Source organism: Anser anser, assembly GCF_964211835.1.
Source record: "Anser anser genome assembly, chromosome: 1".
NCBI lineage: Eukaryota > Metazoa > Chordata > Aves > Anseriformes > Anatidae > Anser > Anser anser.
In genome coordinates this window covers 98,673,450-98,694,338 of record NC_139720.1, presented here as the reverse complement: position 1 = coordinate 98,694,338, position 20,889 = coordinate 98,673,450, and the positions used below count along the sequence as shown (strand labels likewise).

Genomic DNA, 20,889 nt, shown 5'->3' with positions numbered 1-20,889 from the left:
GGTGTTGTGGAAGTGCCTGGTCCCACAAAGACCATTCCAAATCATCAGCTGCGTGCAGCCACACTCTTCTTCCATGCAGGTCCTGGGGAGGAGAAGCCCCAGCAATCACAGAATCATTAAGGTTGGAAAAGACTTCCCAAATCATCTGGTCCAACCATCCCTCTACTACCAATGTCACCCACTAAACCATGTCCCTAAGCACCAGGTCCAGCCTTTCCTTGAACACCCCCAGGGATGGTGACCCCACCACCTCGCTGGGCAACCGGTCCCAATGCCTGACTGCCCTTTCTGAGAAGAAATGTCTCCTCATTTCCAACCTAAACCTCCCCTGGCGCAACTTGAGGCCATTCCCTCTAGTTCTATCACTAGTTATCTGCGAGAAGAGGCCAACCCCCAGCTCCCCACACCTTCCTTTCAGGTAGTTGTAGAGAGCAACGAGGTCTCCCCTGAGCCTCCTCTTCCCCAGACCAAACACCCCCGGTTCCCTCCCCCAGGGGAGGGGGGATTCCCAAAACCCGTGGGTGTCCGGATCGGAGCCGGGGGGCTGCGGGATGCTCTGCGGGCGGCTCGGCACGGCTCGGCGGTGAGAGCCGCAGCCCCGGGCGGGTGCGGGGGCGTCGCGGGGCCGCCAGGCTGCGCTCTCGGGCCGGCCTGGCGCTGTCCCCGGGGCCGGGGCACGGCGGAGCCTGGGCGGCGAGCGGGGCGGTCCCGGGACGGCGGCGGCGAGCGGGCGGCGAGCGGGCGGGCGGCGGCGGCGGCGGCTGCACCTGCGGCGGGGGGCGGCGGGGCTGGACGCCCACCCTGCCCGGAGGAGGGAGCCCCCGGCCCGGCCCGGCTCGGCCCGGCCCGGCCCGGCATGACGCGGCGGCGGCCCGGCGGCGGGCGGTGGGTGCCGGCAGCCCTGGCCGCGCTCCTGGCGCTGCGAGGTGAGTGAGTGCTGCTGCCCGCGGCACCGGGCGGGGGAGAGAGGCTCGGCACCGGCGGGGCTGCGGGAGGCTGCCCGGGAGCCGGGGGTGCCGGGGAGCCGGGGGTACCCGGAGCCCACGGGGGGCAGTTCGGGCGGCGGTCCCGCCGGGGATGCTCGGGACTGCGGCGAGGAGCGCGCTGCAGGCAGGCAGGCAAGGAAGGAGCGCTGCTGCTCCGCTCGCCTCCCCTGCACCATTTTTTAATTTATTTATTTTGCTAGCACGGTTGGTCATTTCTATTTTACCTGGCCGGGAGACTTGCCCCGAAGTGTCTGGGCTTCGCAGAGGTTCACTTGGCAGGGCCTGGCCCGTTGCAAGCTCACCTGGGTGGGAAACTCCAGGCTATCCTCCAGGCCCCGAGGCAGCAGGGAACTTTCTGTGGAGATGTCAGTGGGAAGCCCCAGGGCCCCCCCTGGGGAACCGAGCACCCCTCAGGGCTGGGGACTCCCCCGAGGACCCCCCTCCAGCATCCACTGAGTCCTCCTCCCAAGTGCTCAGCTGGCTTCTTCAGCTCATCCCCATCTCTGGGGATGTGGAAAGACCCGGACCTCTCCATCCGCTCCCTCCCCTACAAGCCCTTGCAAAGCAAGGTGCATAGCCCGGTCCTCTGTGGGGAGAGGGAGAACATCGCGTATGAAGGATGTCACTCGCATCACTTGGTGCATCCCTGGAGAGCACCCAGAGGTGCTGCAGTGAGGGCGATGGAAGAACCTGCAAAGTGTAAAGCCTCCAGGCTCATCTGTTGATCAGATGGCAATGCCTTCTTTCAAGTAATGCCAAACTTTAGGGCAGGCCTACTCACTTATGTTTTACAGAGGTCTACGAAGTAATTTGCTTAAGGTCTGCTCATTCGTGCAGAGGTCTGCTAAGTAATTTGGTGGAACAGGGCACAGCTCCGCCGAGCCAGCTGGGTGCTGCCGGCCACCTCCGCGGCTGGCGAAGCGGGCACCCTGCTGCAAGGGATCCCCAGGAGAGCAAGAGGACAGCCAGGCATGACAGGATCTCCCGCAAGAGCACCAGAGATGTCTCAGCAAGGTCTGCATGAAACTTTCTGGAAGTCTGGATCGGGATGGAGCCTGCGGCTTCAGTAGCCGTGCCTGGCTCTGAGCGCCCTGCACAGAGGCGCAGCAGGCCATTCCCCTCCGGACAGGACCCACCAAGAAGCAAGCCTGGTGCTGGACAAGGTGGACTTTTCACAAATGCCTCAGCCCCAAAAGCTGGCACCCTGAGTCCCATCCTCTGAAACCATTTAGGAGTTGCATGCGTTAACTGGAAACTTCGCCTGCTGACTTTGAAGAGGAAAAAGGAGTTTATTAGCTTTTAATTGAAGCAAATAATCTCAGCTGTTTCACACTTCATGCTGCTTGATTACTTTTTATACTTTTCTAGGTTTGGAAAGTGTGTTCAGTGAGTTTCATTTTCAGGTCCTCAGTGCCACAGTTCTTTATTTGCAGACGTTGTAAAAGTGTAACTGCCTAAAAAGTTACTGTTCCTACTGCAGTTATAGGCATGTAAGCGATGCAGTGTTACTGTTGATGGGCTATCGCTGCAAAAAAAAATCAAAGAGTAACCAGATCCGAGGTTAAAACTACAGGGGCGTTTGATTTTCTCTTTAGAAAAAAAGATTGACTCAATATTTGGTTTTCTTTTTTTGGTGGAGGGCATGTGGGGACAATGACAATAGAGACAACTAAGCATAGAAACACACCTTTCCATAAAATAGTTACTTGCAATAGTGTAATGCTTTTTTCTTGCACTTCCCTTTAAGGCTTAAAATGACCTGAATGAACCACCTGTGTCTCAACTTCGTTTTTAACTTTTGCCTTAACAAAAGTCTTTAGAAGATGGTGGTGGATGAAAATAACTGTGGCACGTAGCTATTTCTGTATCACCCAGCATGTTACAAATATGGTCGTATTTTTTGTGGTTCTTGATTTTGAAAAGAAAATCATGATAAGGTAAGCAACAGACATACACTGTGCAAGCTCAAATAAAATTGTCAGAGTTTTTTCTAAACAACATTTGTGGAAGGCCAATATGTGTATTTCTGGTCTGAGTTGCAAAGTCTGGTTAGGAGGAGTGATTTTCCTTTTCGAGGCTCTAGATTGGTTTTGAGGATAGAGAAAAAAGGTATGATGGGATCATGTACAAAGTGATACCTATATGACAGGTGAAAGGTTTAAAAGTTAAAGGGTCAGGAACCAGAAGAGTGTATAATCAGAAGAAATACTCAATGCCAAACAAATGAAAAGTGGCTGGGAAAGAAGGTCCCTGGAGGTCATTTTGTCATTCTCACGCTTTATGCCTACAATAAAATACAGTCAGGCTTTGTTGATCAAGTATTATAGCCCCATTTTCTTATACTGTTTTGTAATTTGTAAAATAACAATGATTATTTTGAACTGGAGCTAGATGACTGCTTTCATTGGGCTTATAATATCCATCTTTAATGCTGCTGGGGCAGGGGCAGTGTCTTTGTTTTCCCTCTAAAGCATTATTAACATAATAACTTTTGTGCAAATAATACTTTCCAAGCTCCCTAGGGAAGTTTATGGAAAGATAGGAGGGAATTCTGTTTAGAGCTTTGAAACCAAACCTGTGATTGCAAATCAATCCCACTACATCACCAGAAATAGCAAAATAGCAAGCTGCAAATTTTCAGATGTGTTAGAAATCACACATCGGGTACAGCTAAACTGCAGAACCAACTTTTTTTTTTTTTTTTTTTTTAAACTTCCTGGTGTTTAGATCCTATGACACCATATCGCAACAGGTTAGATGTCGGTGTGCTACAGTCTATTGCAGCTGGATCTTGCACATCAGTGTGTGTGTGTGTGTGTGTTTGAGCCCGGCAGCAATGCATCCATACAACAGCTGGTCTGCAGCTTTTCACACAGACTGGTCTTTCTAGTCCTCTTCTGAAGTCGACCTCCTGCCACATCGAGTTTATCACAGCTGAAGCTGTGCATTGAAGTTCTGGCTGTGCAGCACCCTATTGCTAGCCCACATATTTTTCCCAGCCCAGCGCCAGGTCCTCAGCCCCAGCAAGAGAGGACCGTGGCCGTCCCCTGCTCTTCCATGCTTATGCAGTTTTGGAACAGATTGCCATTTGTGTCAAGCTGTGTGGTTTTGTGACGTGTAGATAAATCGTTTTGCTCGCAACCTGACCTTGGTCCCCAGTGGTAGGCATAGATGCATTAAATACCTCTTGTGTCTCTAATGTAGGCATTATTTTACCCTTATTTTGGAAACTGATTTTTTTTTGTTATTATTATTATTATTTATTTGTGTATTTATTTATTTATTTTTAATCTCTCTTCCTTCGGTATTGCCTAAAATGCAATTTTATTCGGTAAGATTCCATTCTCTGAGGGATCTCAAAGTGTCTCAAGAACAGCTATATTTAGCTGCTCACCAGTATTATGGTTATACAAAGTATGGTATAAACAACTCGTTAAGAAACTTAGAAATCTTTTTTTTCTGCCTTCATTGGGCGGGAGTTTGTATTCGTTTGAGTTTGTATTGTGATACCAGCAATAGGCAAGGAGAAAGCGAGGCTCAGAGAGGCTTCGTGACCCACTGAAGGTCAGTGGATGCTGGTGGACTTGAGAGTCTTGATTCAAACTGTAACCACAGGAGAATGCTTAATTTTATGCAGCAGGTTAAGCACTGCTGTAATGGCACTCTTCAGGGATGTTCACTATTAAACTGTGGTGAGTCATCTATATTTAGCAGGATGCTACTATCATTGTGCTTTTTAAGTAAAGTGCTTTTAACACAGTTTATTTCAAGGAGAAGTGCATGCTCTGAAAGTCTGTTCTTTGTAGTTTTCTCCTTGTGGAGCACTAATGCTGCCTTCCCTTTGTAAATGTTCAGGGAGAAATTTACCTCCTGGTTGTTTAACAGACAGCAGTGTAACAAAGACAGTTCCCTTGTTAATACTACCTTGTGTTTGCACAGTCATTTATGAACATTAGCTAATTGAGAGTCCCCAAACTTACTTTGTTAGTGCAGTCAGCTTGATTTATGGCTTGGAAAAGCTGAAGCGTACAGAGATGAAATGATTTGCTTGCTGTCTTGCAGGACATCTGCCCCTCTCTCTTTTAGAGAAGTCACAATTACAGGGCTCCTAGTCATATACCACCCCACTTCCCTCTCACAAATGTTTCACGCCTTAAGCATTAGAAAGAGAGAACACTATTACTAATTATGCACAGTAAACTGCATTTTCCCCTGTATCTGTTGTCATCTCTTTGGTTTTGGAGGTCACGTGCATCCATTCTGGCTTCTGCCTTCATTTTATTTATTTATTTATTTTGGTTTTGTTGCTTGAGCTGGGCTAAGGACAAATGGTCTGTTTCATCAGGGTTGAGAGGTTCAGCTTCATTTTGAATGGAAATAGAAATTAAATGCTTTGATGTTTTTGAAAGGAAATTTCTGAGAGGATTTAGAGAATTTTTGGATCAACCAATGATCTGTTTCTCCATGGAACTGTATTATTATAGTACACAAAAATACACTAAGCAAAAGGTATTTTGATGTGAAAAGTCATTTTTTTTTTCACCCCAAAGAGACTTGAGGTGGATATTTATATATTTCTGACAACTTTTCCCCAATTTTCTTTTGAAACACCGTTTTGATTTTACAAAGCATCACAAGTCTGATAAGGTTTGGTTTAGTGGAAGTAAATACAGTAAAAGCTAAAGTTGCTCCTTTTTTTTTTCGTTTCTGCAGGACATTTAAAAACAACAGTGATGAAATCCAACCTGTAGTAATTGATGGTATTTATGCACGGTCCCTGCCCATTATTTTTGCCATTTTGGCACATGTATGCAATAATTGCACGCATGTACGTGGCCTTGCCTGTGTCCTTCTCTTATCCATCACACTGTAGGACACTATATGCACCAAAAAAAGCAGAATATGAATATGAAATTAGACAATCTTTTATTTAAGAAATCCAGCCCCCTTGCTGATCAGGACAGGACTAGCAGATCACGGTCAGCCTCCTATTACTCGTGCATGCGTGGAGTCACAGTTCTCCTCCAGGCTGCACAGCAGCGCTTGTGCCTTTGCATATCTTCATGAAGTTATGTTCACGTGTAATTTCTGTATTAGCAGGATTGGATCACTTATTTAGGGATAAAAGCTTATGCATTTTTTTCTCACATCTTCATGAGTCAACCCAGCTACAGGAACGTGAGCCAGATTGTATTTCACAAGCATCAGCAGCAGAAAGCCGATGTCTGAACGCCACTCCATCCAGGCTTCACTTTTGCTCAAGATGCAGAAGCCAGAAATGTAATTTCTGGGGGTGAGCATTTACAATCTGTGGTACATTTCTGCAAGCAGCTCTAAGCAGCTGTGGGTCAGGTTGCACCTCTGGTCTGTGGGGCCGTGGCCTACACTGGATGCTTCCAAGAGGGATGCAGGACCCCCCCGGTGAGCAGCTGGTACCAGGTGTGAATAAAATGCCCATCCCCCCTCCACATGCAAAACACACAACCCCAAACCTGCCCCCCTTACCAGGAGAGGGGTTGGGCCGGAGTAAGCGAGCCCCATCTTGCAGCCCCTGTGGCTGGTGTGGAGGCTGGTGTGGGGTCCCGCTGGGCTCCCAGACCTCAGCCACCCGAGGGGCATGGGCTGTGGGTGGGCGATGCAGATCCAGCTTTTCCCCTGCCTGGCAGATATTAGCGGCCTTTGCCAGGAGTAAGTGGGCTGGTACACTCTCTCTGCATGCCCACTGGGGAGATTACTTCCTAATCCTCATTAATTAGAAGTTGGCTAATGGCTGGGAGCATTAAGGTGTAGTGCTGCTGAGTGTTTTTCAATTCCTTTTTTTTTTTTTTTTTTTTTCCCCTCTTCATTCTACCTGACATACCTGTGGATGTTCCCGGTATCCTTAGAAGTGCTCAGGCCTCTGTGACTTTTCTGAGCTCCTGACTTTATTGATAACAAGTGCTAATCATTCCTGGTAGTTAATTGTGGGTTGTGCTTGGAATAAGCAGGGAAAAAAAAAAAAAAAAAAAAAAGAGAGAGAGAGAGAAAAAGAAAGAAAAGGAAAGGAAAATTGTATTTATTTCCTCATGCCTGGTCACATTCCCTGCTCCTCAGTTGTATTGTGCATCCTTTCATCTTTCTTTCAAAAATAAAAATGAGTAGAAGCACCTGTTTCACTTCTTCATACCCTTTTGATAATTTTTTTTAATCTAACTTCTCTCCAGATTAAACAGTCCCTGTTTTAACAGTGCTAGACCAGTAAGTGTTATTTACTGCTGAATGATGAAACCTTTCTGTCCCTTCTGCGTTTCCAGGTGTGCCATCCAGAAGTAACCCCAGCAATTCCAGTTGAGGGTGCACTGCCAGTGTTCACGGAGGCATTTTAATGCTTCCAGCATCCTTTTCTGCCTCAGCCCTTAGCCATCCTACCGGCTTGCTTGCTTTTTGACCACCCTTGTCTGTTGAACAGATGTTTTCTCTGAGCCGTTCACAGTGATACCAAGATATTTTGCTCAAGTGATTACAGTTGAATTAGAGCCCCATGGTAGACGAGCAGTTCAGATTATTCTCCCAAGTTTCTATTACTGTCTGTTGGATAATGCTGAATTTCATCTGGCGCTACGTTGCCCACTTGCCTAGCTTTGTCGGATCTCATGGAAGTCTCTCCCAATCTTCTTTCATCTCAGCCAGCCCAAATCACTTTGCCAGCTCGCCGGCTCTCTTCCACATATTAAGGAATAGATTAAACCCACCCTGTAGGAGACCTGGGGGTAATCCCTTGTAATCGGGGACAGGGCAGGCGGGAGCCTGGCTCTGGGCGTTGGAGCAGCAGCTCAGTGCTTAGCACCCCACCACCAGCCTGGGGGGCATGGGTGAAGAGGGGACAGGGCTGGCGCTGAGCCTGCCTCCTGCCCAGAGCAGTTTAGCAGTCATGCTTTGAAGGAACCAAGAATTATTCACTTAGTCCTGTGCTTTTCTTTCTGAAATGTCAGTAGGTTGAAGGGGTGCAAGTGCCTGCGCGTGGAGATTGAGCTGCTTCGGCTCCTGCTGTGTACTTTTAGGGGCTTTAGCCTCTAAGTGCCCTGGGACTGGCTGTTTCCTGTCCTACTGCTCTTTAAGACATTGCAAAATTGTGGCTTGCTGTGACATTTAGCTAATTCCTACACGTGTTGCTGAAGTCACTTTTTAGTGGTGTATTTCTTTGACTTTGTTTTTTCTTTGCTTTCCCCCTGCACTGTGCAGTAGATATCTGCTTCCTGATCAGTAAATTCAGAATTGCTGCAGTGAGATTTGGTCTTTAGGTAACTTTTCTCCCCCTTCAGCCATGGCTGTGTAGATGGGATCTGTGCATTACTCACCTTGCAATTTAATGTCTCTGTCCTTTCGCCCAGGCGGTGACATTACTCTGTGATGAATTCTGCAGCTGCAGGACCGCAGACTATGAGACATGCTGGACATTTTAGCCATTGGCTAGCACAGCTATTTTGGCCATTTCCTGCACTGTATAAAGCAGTCGTTGCATCATGTCCTAGGGAACTGTGGCATCCCACCTGAAGTGCTGGGCTGTTTCCATAGCTGAGTGAGTGCTTGAGCTTTGCTGTCTGACGGGGTTTGACATCTCCATTGGTTGTGGAGCTGCTAGGCTGCACGCCCGCTTAGCTTTCTGGCCGTGTGTTGAGAGCTGGGAGAGGTTGTGAGGACCTTGGCTACTTGGCAGAGGGACAGCATAGCCCCAGTCTGTCTGCAGAACCGCCACGTCCTTGGCTTGTCAAGGGCAGCTCTTCCTCCTGCCCTGGACAGCTGGCGTGCCCCGGGCCCCTATTAAGGGGCTCATCCGCAGTCAGCGCCTTCCCCTCTCGTGCTGCCCATGCCTCGGATGCAAAGCGTGGGCTCGTGCCTCTCAGCTGCATGGCTGTGCTTTGCTTCATCTTTGGGGAGAGCTCCGTTCTAGCTTGCTAACTTTTGCGCCTTTTTTTTTTTTTTATAGTCTCATCTCTTCCTTCCACTCTTATCCCTATTCCTACTGGCTTTCATTTTTTTATTTTTTCCCTGTAAGACTGCATTTCAGCTGCCACACCACCGGCATCTGTCCTTTTACCCACAAAACAGGTACAACACGGGCAGGCTTCCCCTAGCCTCCCCGCTCCCCATCCCTCTTGCACCCCCCTCGCTCCAGCCCCGAGCCGGAGCCAGAGGCAGCAGAGGGGGCTGCTGAAACTGAAGGGGGCTGCTGATCCCACCGTCCCTGTCGCACATAGCCCTTCCGGAGTCAGCAGTTCGTGGGACTAATTGACAGGAGGTGCCGGCCGGCGAGGTGCTGAGTCAGAGCGAGGTGCGCTTGCCAAGTCACTGCAGCAGAAGGAGCTCGCTCGCCTGGCGTGGAGGGAAGCCAATGGACGGTGGGTTTCCTGGCTGCCTCTTGGGCCTCTTTCTTCCCTTCCCCGAGGCTGCGATTCGGCAGCAGTGATGCCGTGCATGTAAGGGAAAAGCTAGGCACTGGTGGGGGGAAGCTCTTCCTTTTTTTTTTTTTTTTCTTTTTTTTTTTTCCTTTCCTTTTTCAGTGTTCTCACTGTGAGCACTGGGGACTGGGAGATGCGGGCTCTGTTCCCTCCTGCCTGGGTCTCTGCTGCCATTTTTCCATATTCTGTGCAATGCTGTGTGTTGGTGGAAAGGGTAGAAAGCACGTGTTGGGGGTCAGGGAACAGTGAGTGCTCCTGTTGACAGATGTCTCATGGGCTAGGAAAAGGCACGTGTGGCACCCTCAGCCACACAAGGGGGGCAGTATGGCAAGCGAAAATTGCTGCAGAAATGGTTGGAGAGGAGTTTTGTGCCGTCCTTCCTGAGAGCTGCTTCTGCTGCAGTGTCCTCCTGTTTGTTTGTCTGGGGAGGTTCAAGGGAAGCATTTGACATGCAGAAAAATGAGAGCGTGTCCTGTAAGCATCCAGCACCTGATGGACCTCCAGATCAGGCTCGTGAGAGCTTTGCCATTTATTCCTGGGTTTTTCAAGCATGGCAAGAATTAGTGTTTATACCAAGGCCGAATCTGCCCCTGAGATCCGGCTCCTGGCCTATTCCTCACTGCAGGCTGACTTGGGATGTCTTTGTCCACCCCCCTCTGCAGCACAGGGTACCATTCTCCTGCCTCAGACAAAAGTCGGTAATTGTTTGCACAGTGATCTAAATATATGCATGCCTGGTGAATGCCGCCTTTGTAGGAAGGGTATATTATTTTTGTTTTGAATAACTACTTTGTAGAAGGATATGAAGAGCATGAAGAAGGAGGCCCACATATTTTTCCGAATCTTTCATAGCTGCATTGCATTCCACCCACCCATATTTTTAATGCTCTTCTTTGTATAACCTTCCTCTCTGCTGACTTAGACACTGTCTAGATCACCAGACACTCGGTGGGATAACTGAGGCACAGAGGTGGAAAGCGCCACGTAAACGGTCATGCAGGTCTCCTGTGGGTCAGATCCTGCATCTCCTGATGCTGGCCCCGTGCCTTCTCCATAGGAGCACGATGCCTTCCTGCTGATTTAGTCATTGGCAGAAGGACATGCACGGGATGTCCAGAGAGGTGGCCCTGGGGACTCTGGGGAGAGGACAGTTTAGCACACAGGCTTGGCTTGAGAGGCTCAGGATGGTGTGCTGCAGGACTGGCCTGCCTTGGCTTCGTATTACTGGGTGGGCTTCGCCATGAGTGGTGGAGGTGTGCTAGCCAGGGCTGTGCTGCAGACCAAAGAGTAGAGCTGGCCCTCTGGCATTTTGAAGGTTAACTGCATCGCTCAAGGGAACTGCAGTCTCCATCTGGCCAAATCCAGCCCTTCCTTCTTATCCACTCTCTACACATGATGTAGTTTCACTATGGAAATGGAAAAAAAAATAATGCTATGCCTGTTACAGCTGGGATTTTCTGAAATACCTATGGGAATTGAGCACGCAATTCCCTCAGGTTCCTTTTAAAAAGCCTCGCTGACATGAATTTGAGTTGGAAATGAGCCAGAAAAGGAAGCATCCCCATGATTTCTCATGTCAGCAGTGCCATAGTTATCCTCCCATTGTTTGATGTAGTGAGTACTATGGCAAAGCTTATTGAGGTTGTAAGGTCTGCGGGTCAAGAGATGGAGTCCTCAAGAAGTCCTCAACGTGAGCGGAGGCTGTGCCCTGGCCTCCTCTGCCCCTGTGCTGAAGGTCTTTCAAAGCACCTCTAGGAAATACCACGTGCTGTGGTATACCATGTGCAGGACTTGATAAAAACGCCCCTGACATCCACTGGGCCAGGGCCTGAGCCCACTATGAGTCAGTGCAGGATGACGAAGTGGTGCAGGACCAACCTTGCTGGCATGTCAAAGGAGAAATCGCATGTGGATGACGAGATGTGATGCTTAACTGCAGCACATTGCCAGCAGCAGCGGTCGCGTTGGCTTCGGAGGCAATCAGGAGGTTATTTTGACAACCGTAGGAACCCTTTTTCACTCTCTTCCTCCATAGCCGAATAACCACAGTTTGCATCAGTTTTCCACAAACATTGAAATTTAATGACAATCATCGCCTGTTTAATTAAAGGTAAACAAATATGGTATTAAAGAAAAAAAACAAAACAACTGCTGAGAGACCAAACAAGTAGCAGAGTATGACTGTCACTTAGAACAAGTCGTGACAAAAACAAGATGAAAAAAATGTCTTCATCCTTGGCTATCAGTGGGAAACCCTCCTGGGTTTCTTTTTTGTGGCTGAAAATAATTGCAGGATGTATTTTATGCCTCTTGCTGGAATGCCTGTTACGATGCCTCATGGTTCGTGTCTCCATCCTCCATGTCAAATGCAAGGGATCTCTTGCCTTCATCTGGCAGACAGGGAAGCTCAGGCAGCACCTGTGAAGCCCAGTGATCTGCTCTCCACTGTGAATTTATGTGAAGTGGGCCCAGACGGTGGAAATCTCATGAAATTATCCAACTGTGCAAGGTTTCCACTAGTTTGGGTCTCTCAGAGGGCAGCTTGGATCTTTCTCTTGTACTTGAGGAGATATTCAGCCTTGGAGCTCAAGATCAAACCACAGTCTAAAATCAGACCAGGTCTCCTTAGCCCAGCTTTTAAAGCAAAAATGTATTACGCTCAAAGTACATTACAGACAAAAGGCTGTCTTAATGCAATAATATAACTGGACAGTCAAAATGAAGCAGCACTGGGAAATGCATAAGTTAACGATGCCTTGTTATGTATCCTGTATCTTTTATGGCATGAATTTTATAGTCTACATGGTAGTAAGATTAGAGGTAGGTGAATAATTTATAGCCAATAATTTATTTAATGAATTCCTCTTCCATTTCTGTTTGCAAATTGTTTGTGAACATCCTGTGGTTTCTCCCCATTTTACTTATTTGAAATTACTTACTGAATAGCTTCTACAAATAATATTTGATGTTCCGCATACTCATGAGCAGAGTTTCTCCTGTTTTCTTTCAGGGCAGAGCAGTATTTCAGCTCCAGGTATGGTTGCTTGGCACTGACCCAGAGCAAAATTTCGTGCCATAGTATTTCACTGTCTTGACATCTTGAAAATAATTGTTAGAATTCAGCTGTTTCTGAAAGAAATAAATATTTTTTATTGCTTTTTAGTGATCAGTCAGATTATTGATGTGGATAATCAGGTTCAAACTTTGCTTGTGCCAGCATGTGCTAAAATTGCTTGGGATGTATTACTTACTTGTACATTCATGTCACCAAATTAGAATAGTTGCAGAAATGAACAGAAAGATGTAGGGTCCACAGCCAGCAGAGTGCTGTGCATATGCTTGACTTCAAGTGTATACTTGAGTGGACACATAAGCGGTAGAATGGTAAATAATGAACTTCAGCATATGTTTAAGTGGTTTGCTGAATTAGGGTCCAAAAATATAGACCCAAGCAAAATTATCTTTCATGAGAGTCACCATATGAGAGACCTTTTGTTGTGTTTCCTTTTTTTGTTGTGTTTTCTTGTCTGCAGTTATGTCTTTTGGAAGGTGGAGGGAGGTGAGAATATAAATATTGCACAGGCTTGCAGTATTCCTGATTTAATTGAATACAAGACAGTTCACCTGAAGTTTTCCACATACTGTTCTGTGCTTTTTGTTAAACACCAGAGGAAATAATATGAGGAATTGAGAAAAGCAGCTGTTATTTTTACTTAAATCTTTATTTCTTCATCATTTAAGATTTCTCACATTTCAGAATGTTTTCCATGCGCTTTTATTGGCTTATCATCTCTCTCAAAAAAATTAATTAGGAAATGTTATATAATACTTGACAAAGAAGTGACCCTCACAGAAAAGAGAACTTTCTCTATGTCTGCGAGGAATAGTTATGAGTTACATTAGCATCTTTAAGGGCTGTCATAAGAATATAAATCAGGAAAGCTCTACATTTTTCCATGCATCTTTTGGAGGCTATATATTGTGGAAAAGCAGCATCTGAAGGTATGTGACATACCTTTTAGCTCTGTAGCACAGGTGTTGTTTTGTTGGCCTGACTGAAAAAGCGTGCTTAAATAATTAGGTTTTTGGGTTCACAGTCTGGTGACACCTCATATCCTTCCTGATTTTGTTTTCAGGCTGACCTGTGTGGGGTTTCTCACATCTAATAGAGGGTTGAGTAGGGCCCAGTCTTTCCCATGGCAACAAATATCTCAACTTATGGAAATAAAATTAATGTCTTGAAGGCCTCTGTCAGAGTCAATGAGCATTGGCCACTAGGTTTAAAAGTTACTGGGGAGACGTGGGTGCTGGGGCCTTGCTTCTCAAGGAAACAGCTCTTTGTGGGTCATGATGCCAGTGGGCATCCTGAGCAGAGTAGCTAGCAGAAGACCACAGATGGCTCAGGTCGATGTGGTCTGGGAAGCTGAGAAGACAAAAAGCCATCTCTGGATGATGGGTGATGTGTGGGAGGCAGCCGCATGGCTAGACAGTGACTTTGGGGCAAGGAAGGGCGACTGTTCCTGCTGACTTGCAAGAGCTAAAATGAGCTCTTTGGAGCATAGACTTAAAGGAGTATGATGTTGTTTCTTGTGCTTAGTCAGTAGGCTTAGTCAGAAATGCAACCAATCCATCCTCTGTACCAAAACCCAAACGTGACATACCACAAGGACAAACCTACAGAAAGTGGTCATCACTGTCTATTGGAGCCTTGTACGCAGGAAACTTACAAGATATATATGAAAGGAGGATTCTTTGGGGGGGAAAGTTTTTGGACCTGTGGACAAATTTATTGCCCCTTAGGTGATGGCTTAAGTCGTAGTCTGGCACCCATGGAAATCAATGGGACAGCGTCAGCTCTGGGTAGCTGGGAAGTGGAGGGAGCATTTGCAGAGCAGAAGTGAGGAGCACTAGCAGTGTGTGATGCAGGGAGGGCTGGGCAGTCTCTCGACTGGCATGTTTCCCCATCTGTATTCCTATTTATTAATCTGTGCTTCCTGTCTATCCTCCTATAAGGCCTGTTGTGTGGCCCCAGCTCAACGGCTAGGGAGGGCCCTGCAAGGAAAAGCAGGTGGTGAAATTCTGAATTTTGCACCAGCACTCTTCTCTCATTTTTCTAGGGCTTTTAGCACATTAATTGCATACAATTTATCCAGGCTTACTGCTCATCCCTGGCACCTTTAATAACCTGACTGATGCATATTGTAAAATTAAAAAGCAATCACCTGTACCAAATAAACAGCAAATGGTCCCAGTGGTGTGCCACAGGTCCTTACACACTATGTGGATGCCTTTAGCAGCAAAATGAGTAGCACTGTGCTAGGTATACAGGGGCAGTGATGCTATATCCTATAAGGGCTGTGGGCACTCATGTCTATGACAGGAACAGCATCAAGAGACTGCTGGAGGCCATTGCATCTACGTTATTTTGGGACCAGATCCTGATCAGCTCAGGAAGGTGGGAGATCAAAGGCCATTCCACATTTAGCTTGGGCTCACTTTCAGAGTATCTTGGGATGAAAATGGCAAATGGGGCTGGCTGGAAAAGAAATGTGGCTGTGTCTCCATGTGGCTAGTGCCACTGAAGCAAGTTGGCATCCCAGAGAAATTCAGCTTTATATGAAATCTCTTAAAATAAAGATATGGTAGAGAGGAGGCTACCTTCCTAAAACTGACCTTTATAGAGGGCTAAGATATGTCTTGTCTTCTGCCTCTCTGTGTTGTCCTCTCTTCAGTGTTACGAACAGGTGTTTGTTAATAGTAACAATAAAATAATAACAATAATAATTATTATTATTAACTGTTTTACACTCCCTTGGGAAGGATCCTAGTTGCGGTGACAGGTTGCACAGTGACTCCTATGGGATGGTGTTCAGTTTAAATCCAACTGGCCATAGCCATACAGCGGGCAATCTGGGTGGCTGTTGCAGTCAGCCAGGACAAGTTGAAACAGGCAAAAGGAAAGAAAATAGACAAATTTCCGCATCCATAGCAGCTGGAGTGAACGTCAAACAGATGGGCTCTTCCACCCCGATTATCCTAACCTCCTAAATATAGAAATATGGGCTTTTTTTTTCTCCTCTTCTTCTTCTCCTCTATTTTTTTTTTTTTATAAATTTAAATTACCCGAGGGGGTGGTGTTAGCACACGCTAGGGCAGTGCTAATGAGTGCAAATAGAAGTCATCTGCTGACAGAGTCAGATCACGGCTTCTGCTCACAACTCTTCTCCCTCCTTGCCTGCTCACGCTTTTCCCATGGGAAGTGCAGAGACCAACGGGGGCTGAAGCTGTCCTCCCGGTGGGGCTGGGGGGACATGTCTGAGTGCATGAGCAGGCTTATTTCAAATCCTGTTTGTGGCTATGCAGACACACAGAGTAAATAAGCACCAAGGAAAATGGGTAGGAATGGTGCATCCTTGCATCCTCCTGCAGATGGTTTGGGTAGATGAGACAGCAGTACTTCAAGGAGGAGTTCACACCTATTTTTCTGCCCGAAACTCAGTACAAGAGACACCTAGACATACTGGAAAGAGTCCAGTATTCAACCAAGATTATCAAAGGACTGGAGCACCTCTCCTAAGAGGAGAGACTGGGGGAGCTGGGACTGTTCAACATGGAGAAGAGGAGGCTTGAGAGGGATTTTATCAAATACCTGGAGGGAGTGCTTCATTACTGTGTGGGTGATGGAGTCCTGACACAGGTTGCCCAGAGAGGTTGTGGATCTCCTTCCTTGAAGATCTTCAAAAGCCACCTGGACATGGTCCTGGGCAGCCTGCTCTAGGTGACCCTGCAGGGGAGTTGGACCAGATGATGTCCAGGGGTGCTTTCCAACCTCAGCCACTCTGTAATTCTGTGATTTTGGTTACCATTGCACAAGCACGCTGACTGGTCTGGATGAGAGGGTGTAGGGTCTGATTTGTCCTGTCCCCTCTCTGCATTTTTATGCAGCTTTCAGGCAGACTGAGGAGATGACTAATAGCAGCTGGCTGGCCGTGCCTGGATGCCGTTTTCCTTCTTGTCCTGCAGTGGTTGACACCACTAATGCAGCAGGAAGGCAGCCTTCTGTATTATTTGGGGAATTCTTTTGCTGTACTGAGGGCTTGGGTAGGGCAACTCTACTAAGGGGGTTTCAAGTGGGGAAACACAGCACCTCACCTATACTGTGCTTTCCATTCAGCTTCTGGGTTACCCTTCTTTTGTTTTTCTTGTCTTGGGGCTGAATTTCATAACTGTTCTCAAGGTTTTATTCCCTGACTGGCCACAGGAGCAGGAAGCAGGTAAGGGCAGGAGGAGGCACTGCCTGAAGAAGCAGCGTGGAGCGAGCATGAGGCCATGTTTCTCATCCCTGCCCTCTTGGTTACGGGGCCTTGCTCTCCTCACCTCTAGGAGGTAATGACAGTAGCTCACTCCTGAGGATGCTGTCAGGGAAAAACGTTATGCCAGTACTATGTTATTATTACTGCCACAACCATGGCATAAGATACACAATGAGGATAAAGATTTGCAGCAGAACGGGCCTGACCTGGGGCCCAACCAAGCAGAACTACAATCTTTTTCCCTTGTCATTATGTGCAAGGGTCTGTTGTACTCCACTGATGTATCTACACTGGCATCAGTGCAGATATACCAATAGACCATGAATAAGATTTCAGAGACTCTGCGAAGGGATTCTTTATCTTATGGGCTGCTCTCCATGGAAGGATAGTGCATGGTTTATTAAAGCTCCCAGGGCTCATTCTGCTTGTGTGCTCATGCCCTCCTGCAGAAACCCAAACAGTTGTAACCTTAATCCCTGATGCCAGTGACGTATGCACCGTTGGCTCCCACAGCATCTGCATCTTCCTTGGAGGTCTTCCACATGCAGGAAGGATTGACTGCCATTGGAGGAGGCTGGCTGGGAAAGGTGTGGAGTTTCCACCGTGGAAGAAGGCCTCTAAAGGACAGGTTCAACCAACAGCTGGCACGGTGGCAAGTCTGTAGGAAATCCTGCCTTAGGGCAGAAGGATGAAGCTGGTGATATCCCGAGGACTTCTGTGGGGAGAAGTGTTACTCCTGGTCTCTTCAGGGTAGAGTACATTCTCTTGTCACCCTGAGGTCATGTAAATCAGTGTTGCCTGTTCCTTGAAGATGCTATAGATACTGAGCAGTACAGCAGAAGCAAGTGCATCTGAAGGCTCTCCCTGTAAACAGTGTGGGTTTGACATGGTGGGGGTTGTTCCAACCGTAAGTCCTGATGGGGCCAAGCTCATGTTTGCAGGGCCTCTCTGCATGGTGTTGCCTGTAGACTGCTCCAGAGGAGGACTTGATAGCCTGGTGCCACACCTAACCTGAGCTGCCTGCCACGCATGCCTTAGGGCTCTGGATAAGCTCTCCCAGATCCTGCAAACGAGGGATCCCAGCATAGAGACACCTAATTATCTCTGAAGGAGACAAGCTGTGGCAGGCTTTAGTCACTCAGATTCGTGATAGGACGTACGGCACCTGGCTGGCACAGCGTGGGGTCACTCAAGCATCCCTGCACTGTGCACTTGAGTGCTCCTGATGAGCAGCTGAGGGATGCAGGCGCACCAGGCTGGCTCTGCATGTTGCTGCTTGGCAGAGCTGCCTCGCTCCAGCTTGCAGCCACTCAATCTGTTTCTTGCAGCAGCTTAGTGAGCCTCCATTGTGCTGTATGGAGCCAGACCTGCGGTAACCCTGATGGGAACCACCACCGAATTTCTGCACAAGCAGTGTGGTTAATCTGCCACCTGGATGGATCATCTCTGCAGACGATAACAGTATTTTGGGATTTAAAAATAATAATAATACTGCAATCAAGGAGGCTGGTTGTGCTGCTTCTTTTTAAGGATGGCTGGTAATTTGAGTTATAATTTCATCTTCTCAGTCTTATTCTTAGCAAGCAGGGTCAACAAAACCCCTGACCACAATTGCATGGGAGGAAGAAGGGCCAGATGGGACCGGATGGAGACTGGGACTCAGTGAGAGCAAATGCTGATGAGAGAGGTCACAGAAACAAAGCAAAAACACTGAGGTGGTCAGGGAGCTCTGGAGATTGTCTAGTCCAACCCCTGCTCAAGTGGGGACAGCAAGAGCAGGCTGCCCAGGACTTGAGGCTTGGAGGAGATGGGTAGGATGAGTCTGGGACTGGCTGGGGCAAGCAGACCAGCACCCCATCCCGGAGGAGCTGGAAAAATACAAAGATTTGCTTATGAAGGGTGTGGGGTGCTACAGCACTGAGCACCCTAAGAAAGCCAAAAGGGACTTGGCAATTCTGTCTTCTGGCTGGGACTTGAAGGTACGTCCCAAATCAAAGCTACAGTCACCCATTTAGTGTCAAGTCAGTGAAACACGTTTAAATATCTGCTCAGTGTCTGTCTGTCCTGGAGTTTGAAAGAAGCAGCAATGAAAAAAAAAAAGAAAAAAAAGTATGTGATTTTTATTTTTATTGCATCTTCAGCTCTATTTTAGCAGTACCCGCGGATATGGCATCTGGTACTGTTGCTTTTCTGGCACATCTGGGCTAAATACCTGAGCTGTGTTGAAGTCTGGGTGATTCAACAGAGCGCCTTTAAACCACCTCAGCGAAGGCAGGAACTAGCACAACAGGGGTTAAAAAGGAGATGAATTAACATAACAATAATGTAATTACTATTTTTAGTTGTTATATTAGTAACAACAATGAATAGCAATGAATTTTTAAAATCCTGAAAGTTTAAACCTCTGCAAAGCAGGCTGCATCTTTCATCTGTTTTGTGCAGAAGTATTATATTCCTGAAATTTCTCCTGTCAGTTTTATGCCAAGCACTCACTGGTCTGGTGGTCATTCGTTGCCTGTTTGAGGCTTGCTGGTGCCCCGATTAGCAGGAGGAGTTTTGGTGCAGGGACCATCCAGCAAAATGTGTGTCACTTCCCAGGACTGCTGCCATACAAGCATTTCATCATAGTCACTGGCAGTATGGGAAGAGTCTGTTCCCTCCTTCATGATGAAAAATGGGAAGAAGGAGAGAGAGCACTCTAGTGTAAAGGAAATGGCTTCAAGTGATATTGAGAATATGGGGAGATAGGTGGGTGCAAAAGGGATAGGCACTGAATTCCCTTCCCAGGAGCAGCACACGATGGGCAGCATGTGTTTATTACCCAAGTAAAGGAATCTCACCTGGGGTCTCCAGCAGAAAGTCTGGCCAAAAACAGACAGTGGGAGAGTTCACGAATGATGTGCTACCAGCACTTCTAGTCTCTTTCCCCAGTATCTGGGGAAGAGAAGCCACCGAAGGAGGCAGGGAGGCTGCTTTCCTTGGCAGTGACCAAGAGATACTCTTTGGGCATTAACACTCTTCTCTGCTTTTGTTTTTATTCAGAAGAGTGGAAGCTAAAGCCAAAATGGTCCCTTGCCCAGGTGTGATCTGTATTCCCTGGAAGCTCTCTGACCCATATTTTTGCAAGGCCAGACAGCAGGGCTCCTGACAGCTCAATTAGGCCAAATACCCCACACTTTTGTGGGAGGTTGACCAAAGCTCCCAGATGTGGTCCCAAAACAGGTGCTGAAGATGTTAGGTCCTGATTAAGATGATACCTAGAGCCCCTAGTGAGATCAAGGTACCTTTCCTTATGCTCTCAAAAAATGTGGAAGGATTGGTGTGAATCACATGGAAAAGACTCCTATTTGCTGAATTTATGTCCCTGACCTACAGTTGCTTAGCAGACTTTTGCACATAAGACCTTGTTCAGGCTGTTCTTGCCTGCCTTGTTGCTCATACATCCTTGTACAGGCAAGTTCAGCTGTGTGAGTGTGTGGGAGATGGCCGCTCACTTCATGGGCATTCCTGGGAGCAAGCAAGAAAATGTTCTGTTTAGCTTTCGCAGTCTGTTGCTCTCCGATTATGTCAAGACCTAGCACCCTGTGATCAAGGTTATCAGTCACAGCCAACTGCTGGTGCAAGCAGTCTCTCTCAGAGGGATTTTTTTTTTCCTTAAATCATTCACCAAGGCCTTGTGAGTAAAGAGTGAATCATTTTCAAATCAATTGTGAATGGAGAGTAAATATTTTTTTTAACCATGCATTGTGAAGAGATCAAAAACAGTATAAAGGCTAAAATAGGCACCAGGCATTGTCTGGAGAGTCACCTTCTCCTACAGAAATCAATGGCAACGGGAGGGCATCCTCGCCTAGTTGCCCTCCAGTCTCGATGTGTTTTAGCTGTATGGGGGTCACTGTTGAAAGTATGACGGGGACAAATGCTGTGAGGGACCCACAAACAGTGGCTCTTAATGCGTGGGGACGATATGCATCTGGAGAGCGGCTTCATGGCTCTGCAGAACACATTAATCTTTCCCGAAGTGGAGGTATAGCTTTTTAATTAAAGCGGTCTCCTTCTCACTTCGATGAGCCTTGGAAAGATGTATTTCTGTTGTGTCTGTGTGTGGCACTTTTTGCTTTATCTTAATGGTTTATGGAAAGACTTTCCTAC

At 47.3% G+C, this 20,889-nt stretch overlaps 1 protein-coding gene across 2 annotated transcripts in view; it reads left to right on the top strand.

Moving 5' to 3' along the window:
• The first annotated feature begins 736 nt into the window (after positions 1 to 736).
• Positions 737 to 20,889, top strand: part of IGSF11 (immunoglobulin superfamily member 11) — a 96,814-nt gene continuing 76,661 nt past the window's right edge. The window contains exon 1 of one of the 2 annotated variants that reach the window (XM_083820180.1): positions 737 to 926. In XM_083820180.1, the coding sequence (XP_083676306.1) occupies positions 857 to 926 (70 nt within the window). In that variant the 5' untranslated portion in view covers positions 737 to 856. Of the gene's footprint in view, positions 927 to 8,653; positions 9,365 to 20,889 lie in introns of those variants that run through there. The other variant, XM_083820182.1, reaches the window with a different exon arrangement.